Source organism: Entelurus aequoreus, linkage group LG03 (assembly GCF_033978785.1).
Source record: "Entelurus aequoreus isolate RoL-2023_Sb linkage group LG03, RoL_Eaeq_v1.1, whole genome shotgun sequence".
NCBI lineage: Eukaryota > Metazoa > Chordata > Actinopteri > Syngnathiformes > Syngnathidae > Entelurus > Entelurus aequoreus.
In genome coordinates, this window is record NC_084733.1 from 72,248,203 (window position 1) to 72,261,923 (window position 13,721).

Sequence of the window (13,721 nt, forward strand, 5' to 3'; positions counted from 1 at the left end):
CTTTGTATCAGTCCATCTTAGATGAGCTCAGGCCCAGCGAAGCCGACGGCATTTCTGGGTGTTTTTGATAAACGGTTTTCGCCTTGCATAGGAGAGTTTTAACTTGCACTTACAGATGTAGCGACCAACTGTAGTTACTGACAGTGGGTTTCTGAAGTGTTCCTGAGCCCATGTGGTGATATCCTTTACACACTGATGTTGCTTGTTGATGCAGTACAGCCCGAGGGATCAAAGGTCACGGGCTTAGCTGCTTACGTGCAGTGATTTCTCCAGATTCTCTGAACTCTTTGATGATATTACGGACCGTAGATGGTGAAATCCCTAAATTCCTTGCAATAGCTGGTTGAGAAAGGTTTTTCTTAAACTGTTCAACAATTTGCTCACGCATTTGTTGACAAAGTTTTGACCCTCGCCCCATCCTTGTTTGTGAATGACTGAGCATTTCATGGAATCTACTTTTATACCCAATCATGGCACCCACCTGTTCCCAATTTGCCTGTTCACCTGTGGGATGTTCCAAATAAGTGTTTGATGAGCTTTCCTCAACTTTATCAGTATTTATTGCCAACTTTCCCAACTTCTTTGTCACGCGTTGCTGGCATCAAATTCTAAAGTTAATGATTATTTGCCAAAAAAAAAATGTTTATCAGTTTGAACATCAAATATGTTGTCTTTGTAGCATATTCAACTGAATATGGGTTGAAAATGATTTGCAAATCATTGTATTCCGTTTATATTTACATCTAACACAATTTCCCAACTCATATGGAAACGGGGTTTGTATTTAGTGTTGAATTTGAAACTGACTGGCTTACATTAGATCTAGTTAGACGTAGAAAAACGGATGTCACTAAATAAGTAGCTGCCTGGAGGGTGGTCGTGCTCCAATGAGCTTCAAACGCACCCTCTTCCTGGTCTGACCATGAAAACTACTTCCACGGATGGGTACCGAATTCAGTATTTTTATTGATACCAACCGAAGTTTGTTGGTACTATTGGGTACCGATTCATGTAAAATCACACGGTGCAAGAGTCCAATACCTTTGTTGCACATGAGGTCCCATTAGGTTGTAGACTTGGCACCGGCTCAAGCACTTAGCCGGGAAACCAGCAGTCTAGTAGCTCGTTACAATGTCCCATGCCAACAATGCGAGAAGAAGGCATTCAAGAGTACAGGAATTATCCAATTTTTAAAATGCGCTAACTTAGAAGCTACAATGGATTTGCCATAGACATTATAACGATTAGCTTTAGCGACTTAACATGGTGAATTCTAAAGTTGGTCATCAAAACAACAACTAAGATGCACATTACACTCAAACAGCTGGTGTGTAGTATGTACAATAATTACCGTTTAAACACTTTGCAGGGCTCAACAAAAGAAGATACTGGCACATTCAACTTAATGGAAAAGACTACTTCCTGGCTAAGGCAACACACTATAGTCTACTGCCATCTAACGTCTTGGAATTGCAATTGCATGCACAGTGTACTATATAATATGTACAATATAGTACTTGCAAATTACACGAAAGTGTAAGAAAGCAAGATTACAACCGACAGCACACGTTACTGTTAAATGTTAAATATTTATTTATTTATATTAACAGATTTTAACACACTAAAGTACTGAAAATTGATACTGTTGAGTACCGGTATCGATTCCCACTGGTACCAAATTGATTAAAATGTGAAAGGTAGCCATCCCTGGCTACGCCCCATTCATTCACCAAGAGGATAATGTTATTATATGAAAGCAGTGTTTGGAAAAGATGATGATTTACTCATTAGTTCAACAGGAATATAACTACAACCATAGTGTTTGTTTTTAAATCCTTTTATTCTTGAAGATCTCTTTTGTGAATGTGCACATGCATGACAGCCAGGATGGACAGCCTGAAAACTACGCATTGTATGCAGCCGGAACGGCCATTTTTCTTCTTTTTCTCCTAATTGTGATGAATATGGATTTTTATTTGTAGATCTGTTCTCTTAAACCATGAATGATAACAGGTCAGTCATTAGTGGTCTTCTAATATATTTCGTTTAAAAAAATAATAATAATGATTTTGACATAATGTGCTGTATGTAAGTACAGTACAGTATTTCCATTTTGCCCATTTTTTCATCCCTTTTTATGATATTGATTCTTTTTACACAATTTACTTTAAAAATCCACAGTAGAATAACCAGAATATATAAATAAAAAATATATATTTGAGTTAAAAATCCGGAATACAAAGTTGTTACATCCCAGAATCCAAAATGTACAAAATTATAATGCTGTTTTCAAATTAAAAGCTTGTATTTCCACATTTTGAACAGAATGTTACTTTTTATAAAATATATATTATATCTACATTATGTCATGATCCGTGGTCCGGATCATGTTTAGTTTGGTTATGTTCTGTTAGTTTTGGACTTCTTTAGGGAGGCGGAGACTTCGCCGCCTGTACCTGCACCACGCCAAGCTTCGCCGCCTGTACCTGCACCACGCCAAGCTTCGCCGCCTGTACCTACACCACGCCAAGCTTCGCCGCCTGCTGCGTCCACGCCTGACTTGTCTGCTGCTGCGTCCACGCCTAACTCGTCGTCTGTTTTCAAGCCTGCCACGACAACGACAACGACGCACCTACCTTCCCGTCGACCACGGATGTGGCCACTCCCTGGTCGTCCGCCTCGCCAAGTGCGCCCACCTCCCCGTCGGCCACGAATGTGGCCATTCCCGGGTCGCCCGCCTCGCCTGCTGCAGCGGCGTTCCACTCGCTGCCGCCACTTGACTTGTCCTCGGTGGATTCGGGGACATTTGGCCTGGCGACCCACTGCCAAGTCCTCCCTCCGCCCTCCCGTGACTTTTGACCCTGCTTGGTTTTTGTCTTTTTTTTGGGACATCTGGGATCTGTCCTTAAGGGGGGATCTGTCATGACCCGTGGTCCGGATTATGTTTAGTTTAGTTATGTTCTGTTAGTTTTGGACTTCTTTAGTTCCTGGTTGCACTTCCTTGTTTGAGTTTGTTACCATGGTTACTTATTATTTCATCACTGACACTATTTAAAGGCCTACTGAAATGAATTTTTTTTATTTAAACGGGGATAGCAGATCTATTCTATGTGTCATACTTGATCATTTCGCGATATTGCCATATTTTTGCTGAAAGGATTTAGTATAGAACAACGACGATAAAGATTGCAACTTTTGGTATCTGATAAAAAAAAGGCTTGCCCCTACCGGAAGTAGCGTGACGTAGTCAGTTGAACATATACGCAAAGTTCCCTATTGTTTACAATGATGGCCGCATGAAGTGAGAGAGATTCGGACCGAAAAAACGACAATTTCCCCATTAATTTGAGCGAGGATGAAAGATTTGTGGATGAGTAAAGTGCAAGTGAAGGACTAGTGGGGAGTTGAAGCTATTCAGATAGGGAAGATGCTGTGAGAGCCGGGGGTGACCTGATATTCAGCTGGGAATGACTACAACAGTAAATAAACACAAGACATATATATACTCTATTAGCCACAACACAACCAGGCTTATATTTAATATGCCACAAATTAATCCTGCATAAAAACACCTGCGTGTTTGTTATGCTAGCTCCTAGCTCCTCTGCTAGCTCCTAGCTCCATAGAACACGCCAATACAATTCAAACACCTGATCAACACACACCATCACTCAGCCCAAAAGACCGTTTACCTAACCCAAGGTTCATAAAGCTTATATATTTTTAAAAAGTTACGTACGTGACGCGCACATACGGTCAAGTTATCGAATGTTTAGCAGCCAAGGCTGCATACTCACGGTACCTGATATTCAGCTGGGAATGACTACAACAGTAAATAAACACAAGACATATATATACTCTATTAGCCACAACACAACCAGGCTTATATTTAATATGCCACAAATTAATCCTGCATAATAACACCTGCGTGTTTGTTATGCTAGCTCCTAGCTCCTCTGCTAGCTCCTAGCTCCATAGAACACGCCAATACAATTCAAACACCTGATCAACACACACAATCACTCAGCCCAAAAGACCGTTCACCTAACCCAAGGTTCATAAAGCTTATATATTTTTAAAAAGTTACGTACGTGACGCGCACGTAGGTACGGTATGTGTTATGCTAGCTCCTAGCTCCATAGAACACGCCAATACAATTCAAACACATGATCAACACACACAATCACTCAGCCCAAAAGACCGTTCACCTAACCCAAGGTTCATAAAGCTTATATATTTTAAAAAAGTTACGTACATACGCAAAAAAAAGCCAAAGCTGCATACTCACAGTAGCACGTCTGCGTCTTTGTCATCCAAATCAAAGTAATCCTGGTAAGAGTCTGTGTTGTCCCAGTTCTCTACAGGCGTCTGTGTATCCAAATCAAAAGTCCTCCTGGTTAGAGTCTCTGTTATCCGAGTTCTTCCATCTTGACTGCATCTTTCGGGAATGTAAACAAAGAAGCGCCGGCTGTGTACTGTTGTGGCTGACTACGTTCGAAAAATACGTCCATTTCGCACCGACAACTTTCTTCTTTGCTTGCTTGGCTTCCTTCTCCATAATGCAATGAACATGATTGAAACAGATTCACGAACACAGATGTCCAGAATACTGTGGAATTATGAAATGAAAACAGAGCTATTTCGTATCGGCTTCAATGTGGAAGGCATACCCGTGTTCGCCGGGCTACGTCACGCGCATACGTCATCCTCAGAGGCGTTTCGAACCGGAAGTTTAGCGGCAAATTTAAAATGTCACTTTATAAGTTAACCCGGCCGTATTGGCATGTGTTATAATGTTAAGATTTCATCATTGATATATAAACTATCAGACTGCGTGGTCGGTAGTAGTGGCTTTCAGTAGGCCTTTAAGCCTGCCATTCTGTTCACTCGTCCTGGCTTCCTTGTTTGCGGTAAGCAACAGTCACGTTTCTGTATTCTTGTTCTTGACTCTGTGCCTAGTTGTCAGAATCTGTGCTAAAGCTGTCGCCTTAGCTTCCCGTGCGTTCGGCACGCTTTTCTTTTGCTTGTTTTCTGTTTGGCTATGATTTATGTTAAACAAACCATGTCTTACCTTCACGTTTTCGTCCGGAGTGTCGTGTTGCATTTGGAGGAACGATCCCGCAGGCAACGTTTATGCTTGTAATTTTATAATGTTATAAATTTACTCTGGTAAAATGTTTGCAAAAAAGAAAAAACTTTTTCTTGTATGAAACAAAGATTGTCATCCTATTATTACAGCTTTTTCTCATAAAAGTATGACTTTCTTCTTGTGACATTTCATCTTCACCCTTATAAATACATATGTATTCTTTATTTTCTTTACAACTTTACTCTCAAAATGGCAACACTTTCCTGAAAATATTATTTTTTTATAAATAAGAAAATGTTTGAAATAATTTTTTTCATATATTTATTTTAAATTTAATCTTGTAAAAATACACCTTGTTTCAATATTCCTTTTCTTGTAAAATTAAGTTTTTTTCTTAAATATGTTTTCCCCTGCTATTAGGAATAATAATAATTGTGATAATACAAATTCTAATAATCATAATAATAATAATACAAAAAACAATAATAATAATACTAAAAATAATAACAACAATAACAATAATATTAATAATACATTTAACTTATAAGTGACTTTCAAAAAACCCAAAGTCATTTTACAATACACAGATAAAATCATGATGTCAAGACTGGGTTCTTGGGTTTTGTTTCTCCAGAAGGCAACGGAAAGTTGGCGCGAGCCAGACGTGAGTTTGAATACATTATTTATTTTTTTAACACTAATAAACTACAAAAAAAAGGAAGCAAACAAAAGGCGCACACAAAGGCGGAAATACAAACTTGACTATGAAACAAAAGACATGCACGTGGGCACAAAAACTATGAACAATAAAACAAAAACACTAACTGTGGCATAAATGAACAAAACTTACTTGGTAAAGAACTGTGACCAGACATGGAGCAGAGTGACGAAATAGTGTGAGGACGCCAGGATGAACAACAGAAACAGACAGATTTAAATAGTGACGTGATCAGTGAAAACAGGTGCGTGACTCGAAACGTGAAACAGGTGCGTGACAAGACAGGTGAAAACTAATGGGTGACCATGGAAACCAAACCAAACAAGGAAGTGCAACCAGGAACTAAAAAGAGTCCAAAAAACAAACACATGGCCAAAACAAAAACATGAACAGACATGACAGAACCCCCCCCTTACGGACAGATCCCAGATGTCCAAAAAGAGGATCAAGAGTAGTGGGAGGGCGGGAGGGGGACATGGCGGTGGGTCGCCAGGCTAAGTAGCCCCGAATCCACTGAGGCATAGTCATGTGGCGGCGGCGAGTGGAACTCCGCCGCCACAGGCGAGGTGGGCGACCCGGGAAGGGCCACATGCGTGGCCGACGAAGAGGTGGGCGCACTTGGTGTGGCGGACGACCAGGTAGTGGCCACAACCGTGGCAGACGAAGAGGCAGGCGCGTCGTCGTCATTGCAGGCGTGGAAGCCGCAGATGACGCAGGTGCGGGTGCAGCAGGCGAAGCAGGCGGCGAAGCTTGGCGTGGCACTTCGGGCGGCGAAGCTTGGTCTTGGCCGCTTGGAGGGTCTTGGCTGCTTGGAGGGTCTTGGTCTTGGCGAGGGTCTTGGTCTTGGCGAGGGTCTTGGTCCTGGTCTTGGCGAGGTTGTTCTTGGACTTGGTCTTGGTCTTGGCATGGTTGATCTTGGACTTGGTCTTGGCATGGTTGGTCTTGGACTTGGTCTTGGCATGGTTGGTCTTGGACTTGGTCTTGGCATGGTCTTGGACTTGGTCTTGGACTTGGCGTGGTTGGTCTTGGTATGGTTGGTCTTGGTCTTGGTAGGGTTGGTCTTGGTCTTGGTGTTGGTATGGGGGGTCTTGGACTTGGTCTTGGCATGGTCTTGGACTTGGACTTGGTCTTGGACTTGGCGTGGTTGGTCTTGGTATGGTTGGTCTTGGTCTTGGTATGGTTGGTCTTGGTCTTGGTGTTGGCATGGGGGGTCTTGGACTTGGTCTTGGCATGGTGTGTCTTGGCATGGGGGGTCTTGGACTTGGTCTTGGCATGGTGTGTCTTGGTCTTGGCGTGGCGCTGCGACTGGCGGCACTGAGCGTCGTGGAGCTGCGACTGGCGGCACTGGGCGTCGTGGAGCTGCGACTGGCGGCACTGGGCGTGGTGGAGCTGCGACTGGCGGCACTTGGCATGGTGGAGCTGCGACTGGCGGCACTTGGCGTCGTGGAGCTGCGACTGGCGGCACTTGGCGTCGTGAAGCTGCGACTGGCGGCACTTGGCGTCGTGAAGCTGCGACTGGCGGCACTTGGCGGCGTGGAGCAGGTAGCGGAACTTGGCGTGGAGCTACCACGGGTGGCGCTTGGCGTGGAGTTGCGACTGGTGGCGCTTGGCGTGGAGCTGCGACCGGTGGCGCTTGGCGTGGAGCTGCGACTGGTGGTGCTTGGCGTGGAGCAGGTGGAGGTGGCCCAGCTGGAGGCTGTGGCTTGGCCGGTCGAAAGACCGGTGGTGGTGACCGAACCGGAGGTTGCGGCTTAGCAGGCCGAAAGACTGGTGGTGGTATGGTTGGTCTTGGACTTGGTATGGTTGGTCTTGGACTTGGTCTTGGTCTTGGCGTGGTTGGTCTTGGTATGGTTGGTCTTGGTCTTGGTATGGTTGGTCTTGGTCTTGGTGTTGGCATGGGGGGTCTTGGACTTGGTCTTGGCATGGTGTGTCTTGGCATGGGGGGTCTTGGACTTGGTCTTGGCATGGTGTGTCTTGGTCTTGGCGTGGCGCAGCGACTGGCGGCACTGAGCGTCGTGGAGCTGCGACTGGCGGCACTGGGCGTCGTGGAGCTGCGACTGGCGGCACTGGGCGTGTTGGAGCTGCGACTGGCGGCACTTGGCGTGGTGGAGCTGCGACTGGCGGCACTTGGCGTGGTGGAGCTGCGACTGGCGGCACTTGGCGTCGTGGAGCTGCGACTGGCGGCACTTGGCATCGTGGAGCTGCGACTGGCGGCACTTGGCATCGTGGAGCTGCGACTGGCGGCACTTCGCGTCGTGAAGCTGCGACTGGCGGCACTTGGCGTCGTGAAGCTGTGACTGGCGGCACTTGGCGGCGTGGAGCAGGTAGCGGAACTTGGCGTGGAGCTACCATGGGTGGCGCTTGGCGTGGAGTTGTGACTGGTGGCGCTTGGCGTGGAGCTGCGACCGGTGGCGCTTGGCGTGGAGCTGCGACTGGTGGTGCTTGGCGTGGAGCAGGTGGAGGTGGCCTAGCTGGAGGCTGTGGCTTGGCCGGTCGAAAGACCGGTGGTGGTGACCGAACCGGAGGTTGCGGCTTAGCAGGCCGAAAGACTGGTGGTGGTGGTCGTGCTGGAGGCTGTGGGTTGGCGTGACGAAAAGCGACCCCACCTGAACAGTCCCCAGCCCTAGCCCCCCCCTCAAGGAGCGGATCCCAGACGCGCTCCCTGCGGTCTGGAACCGTCTTTTGGGGTGGGTGGAGGGAGGTCAGGAGGGGGGCAGAATCTTCCCCTCCAAACTGTCCAAAAAGTCTTTCTTCCTGGGATTGAGTGGGTGAAAAAAAATAATTGTGTGACTTGGGCGTGGCTTGAGTTCTGGGGGGCGGGGCATGAAAACTGGCTGACTGTGACTGACAGGATCTAATTTGTAAAAACATGTCCTGATAATGTCTTATCATGTTTTTAAAGTTTTTTGCTGGAGGTGAGTGATCACAAGAAAAAGAGTTCAGAGAAAAAAAATCTTGAGCTGTGATGTCATCAGGGTGATGCCGGGCTGCCTGTGGCTTGCTTCCGCCCGGAGGGGGAGGAGCTTGCGGGAGTGACGTGTCCTCTCTGCTTGCGGAAGCCCTCCCTGACGTCCTTCGTCGGGAGTGGCGCCTCCGGGACTGCGGTGACGCAGCGCAGTCCTCGGACCAAATGGAGTCTCTGTACTCCATGGAGGAGTAGCGCAGCGATTCCTCCTCCATGGCGCGGAGGACCTCCCTCGCTGCCTCGTCAAAACCGTCCAACTTTCGTTTGGAGAAACTGTTATGCTGGCGTCCTACTGTCAAGACTGGGTTCTTAGGTTTTGTTTCTCCAGAAGGCAACGGAAAGTTGGCGCGAGCCAGACGTGAGTTTGAATACATTATTTATTTTTTTAACACTAATAAACTACAAAAAAAAGGAAGCAAACAAAAGGCGCACACAAAGGCGGAAATACAAACTTGACTATGAAACAAAAGACACGCACGTGGGCACAAAAACTATGAACAATAAAACAAAAACACTAACTGTGGCATAAATGAACAAAACTTACTTGGTAAAGAACTGTGACCAGACATGGAGCAGAGTGACGAAATAGTGTGAGGACGCCAGGACGAACAACAGAAACAGGCAGATTTAAATAGTGACGTGATCAGTGAAAACAGGTGCGTGACTCGAAACGTGAAACAGGTGCGTGACAAGACAGGTGAAAACTAATGGGTGACCATGGAAACCAAACCAAACAAGGAAGTGCAACCAGGAACTAAAAAGAGTCCAAAAAACAAACACACGGCCAAAACAAAAACATGAACAGACATGACACATGAAAAGATAATAAGAACAGCAAAGGATAAAATTAACATGTACACATAAAATAATTAAAATATAATGATAAAACAACAAAGGATAAAATCAACCTTCAACATTATCCTCAAACAATGAATACATTTTCCATAAAACCTATAACTATATTTATCATTACAAATAAATTCTGATAACCTGACGTGTTTATCATTGTGTTGGCCCCATTGCTATACTTCGCAGAAACATGCTTTTTATTGGACAGTGACAAATCATATTTCCATCTAAATAAATGAAAAGGAACTGATCTATTGAATATAACACACATGAATCAAAAGCCCTTTGCACAGAAAATGTGTATGGCAGTTATTAAAATGAATAGGACACATCAACAGCCAAGCCAATGAAAAATAATGCATGTTGTTTTGTGTTAACTACTGGCAGTAAATCAAGTTTCCTTCAAGGCATAATGAAAATAGCTGAAATGTCCTTCTTGGAGGGGAAAAAAAAAGAAAAAAAGCAACAGCAAGGTGACATTGTGCTGATGATGAAGGTACGAGGCCAATGACGGGATTGCAATACGGACTTCTGTCCTCCTGCAGTGAGACGTTTACGCACAAAATCGTTCCGCATGACAAACACACAATCTGCCCACGCGCTAACGCAGAAGCCAACGTGGCTCCGGTGGCCTGTGGAATTTCTTGTTCCCTTGTTACTATGGTAGTTGCGTCATCACGCCGTTGCTATGGGCGTTTGTGTATTGATGATATCGGTACTGAACTCTCCAGCTCATTGCTTTGACTCAAGCCTGTGTTCAATTCCCTTGAGGCCCTCAGAGCTATTTGTTACACAGTGTTTAATGTGACCACACAAGTACACTTATAGACACACGCACATAATATGTGCGGTCAGCATCATGTATCTCACACACACACAGAAAATGTATCATATTGAACCATGTCATGGCCATTTTGGAGACTTTTTTGTAGTCCGTACTACAACTAGATGATGCAATTCCTGAGGGAGTTGCGTGTGAAAGCGTCAATGCTGAAGTTGAACTGAAATGCTGACAGAATGTAGTATATGAATGTAAGAGTAGTTTGAATGGTTTTTAATGTTGAAGAGTTTAAATGTCCAGGAAAACCGGAATTTGGTTTGGAACTAGGGAACATGTTAGTTTGAATGTCCAGGATGAGTGGAATGGTTTGAATAAGTTGAAAAATGTGGGAATTGTGCAACTTGGAAAAATGTCCCATTCATTTCAATGAGAATTTCATTGAAATTTGGGAATTTCGGGAAAAGCGGGAATTTTTTTGAAAACTCTAAAAAATGTTAATGTTTTAAATTGGTGTTGGAATTTTTTTAATTGGTCGAGAAATGTTGAAGTAGTAACATTTTTCATTGAGAAATGGTATTACGGAATACCTGGTATTTCGGGAAAACCAGGAATTTTTGCAGTTTAAAATAAAAACCTTCATATTTCTTTTGTCCTGATTAAGAGGAATGTTTTGACGGTGGAACCGTTGATGTGGAAAATGTGGAAGGAGTAGTCGACAGAAAAAGAGTGGAAAAAAAGGTGTTGAAAAAATTCCTGGAATTGTTTTTAACTTGGAAAAATGATCGTTTGAATGTCCAGGATGAGTGGAATATGTTGAAGGTGGAATGGTTTGAATCGGTTGAAAAATGTGGAAATTGTGGAAGTTTGAAAAATGGACAATTCATTTTGAAGGGGAAAAATGTCCTAAAAAACCTGAAATTCTGAGAAATCGGGAAATTCTTTAAATTTATCAAGGGACAGACCGCAATTCCCGAATAAGCTGAACAGTTTGAAGTTGGAACGGTTTGAATCGGATTAAAAATGTGGAAGGTAGAGCGCGCCAAAATCTGGAGAAGAAGAAGTAGAAGAGAAATCATATGTGTGAATGCTTTAGAGCATTCACACATATAATTGTTGTATTTTAACAAGAGCTGCAATGTTTAATCCATGAAAGTTTTATTCTGTTGCTTCAATTAATCGTTTAATTAGTGAAACTAATAAAAATTGATACATTATGAACTGCATGGAGTGCCCAGAACTTTAAATACGCGGACATAGTTTTCGCACAGCCATTGCAATAAAGCCCACAGGCTGCAAATCGCGGAGTTTTGTTTTTTTGTTGTTCTTACGTAATAATGCACACATGTTACAGGTGCAGTTTCAATGTTGATGATGTGCATTAGTTAGAAGAAAAAGAATGAAGGTTACGGCAAGCAGACAAATTGGATTTTCTCTTAAATACCGTATTTTTCGGACTAAAAGTCGCTCCGGAGTATAAGTCGCACCGGCCGAAAATGCATAATAAAGAAGGAAAAAAACATATATAAGTCGCACTGGAGTATAAGTCGTATTTTTCGGGTAAATTTATTTGATAAAGCCAACACCAAGAATAGACATTTGAAAGGCAATTTAAAATAAATAAAGAATAGTGAACAACAGGCTGAATAAGTGTACGTTATATGACGCATAAATAACCAACTGAGAACGTGCCTGGTATGTTAACGTAACATATTATGGTAAGAGTCATTCAAATAACTATAACATATAGAACATGCTATACGTTTACCAAACAATCTGTCACTCCTAATCGCTAAATCCCATGAAATCTTATACGTCTAGTCTCTTACGTGAATGAGCTAAATAATATTATTTGATATTTTACGGTAATGTGTTAATAATTTCACACATAAGTCGCTCCTGAGTATAAGTCGCACCCCCGGCCAAACTATGAAAAAAACTGCGATTTATAGTCCGAAAAATACGGTACGCATTCAGGCTATCAAGCGTGTTTTATTCGATTACGCGAACAAACTGAGCTGGGCGATTTGGCCTGTCATATCATTTTATGGGGCCAAAAAATGTGTGTCAATAAAATACTTCTTTTTAAAAAAATGTTATTACTTAATTTCGACAAAAAAATTCACATTTTTCAACTTTAATCTTATCTGATCATGGCAAATATTATAATATTCTATACTGTATTAAAAAAAAAAAAGTAGTTAAATATCTGCTTGTGATTTCAAAGCAACAGAAAACTAAATCTAATAGAGTAATTAAATGCATCGGTAATTGTGCAATAATATCTTAACATCAGTGCTGTCAAAAGATACTTTTTTTAATCACACTTGAAATTCGATTAATCATGATTATTACATGTATGTAATGTGTCCTGCATGGATAATTTAAAAAAAAAAATTTTTTTTTAAGCGTCACTCTGAAGGCGGCCATTACTATGATGTGGCCCTCAAAGAAAACAAGTCTGACACCCCTGATTTAAATTAATTTATTAATATCTTATTTTTGACATCCTGGAAAAAAATGTCAATGTAACCCCCCTGCATCATTTGATATTTTTTGTATGCATTTCTTTGTGGAAGAGGTTTGGACACCTCTGCATGCACGTCACTCTTATTTGCAAGATGGTGTGCATGTTTTCGATGGGTGTGGGTCTTACCTGGAAGAGTTGCTCGCATCGACATCAGGATGCTCGGGGGCGGGGCAGCAGAACTGATGCAGCACCGTCTCGCTTCTGTATACGAGAGGGAAAACAACAACGTGACTTGTTTGCCTGCTTTCCCAGGATCCTGTCAACACTCAGCCCGACATTGCCCGAAGAACCGGAAAGAGACTTTCATTAAACTCTGGATTATTTGGCACTGATCCCTTGGTAAATACCCGATGTGGGTCAAATCTGGGCTGAGAACACTTTGAGTGCGGGCGATAGCAGAGTCCAGATGTACTTGTTTATCACTCACGCTGGTGCTGGCGATTTAGCCATCATTCCAAGTGAGAGTGACAGATGGTCGCTGGCAAGTATTACCCTCCTCATACAAACAAACACTTTCATTCATATTTTAGCAGTGAGTTAAGAGATCCAAGGGATGAAAAAGACTTAAAAAGACATCCCATTGACGCCCACCTTTTGGATCTTCCATTGGAGTTCAAAATTGTCAGCTGGAAAGGACAGAAGGCAAACGCTTCACACAAGATCTCAACAAACCCTGCAGGATTTGTTTTGCTAAACATGCATGGCTCTAATGAGGCGAGATGACCCGTACTGTGCTGTCGGTTGGATGGGTACCGAATTCACAATAGTACTAATACGGTACCTGGGAATTGA

The 13,721-nt window shown here is 43.2% G+C and overlaps 1 protein-coding gene across 2 annotated transcripts in view; it reads right to left on the reverse strand.

Annotated features, from left to right (window-relative positions):
- Positions 1 to 13,721, reverse strand: part of iqsec3b (IQ motif and Sec7 domain ArfGEF 3b) — a 136,550-nt gene that overhangs the window by 98,558 nt on the left and 24,271 nt on the right. For both annotated transcript variants that reach the window (XM_062042618.1, XM_062042619.1), the window contains exon 2: positions 13,056 to 13,130. In XM_062042618.1, coding sequence (XP_061898602.1) covers positions 13,056 to 13,130 — 75 coding nt within the window. The remainder of the gene's footprint in view (positions 1 to 13,055; positions 13,131 to 13,721) is intronic.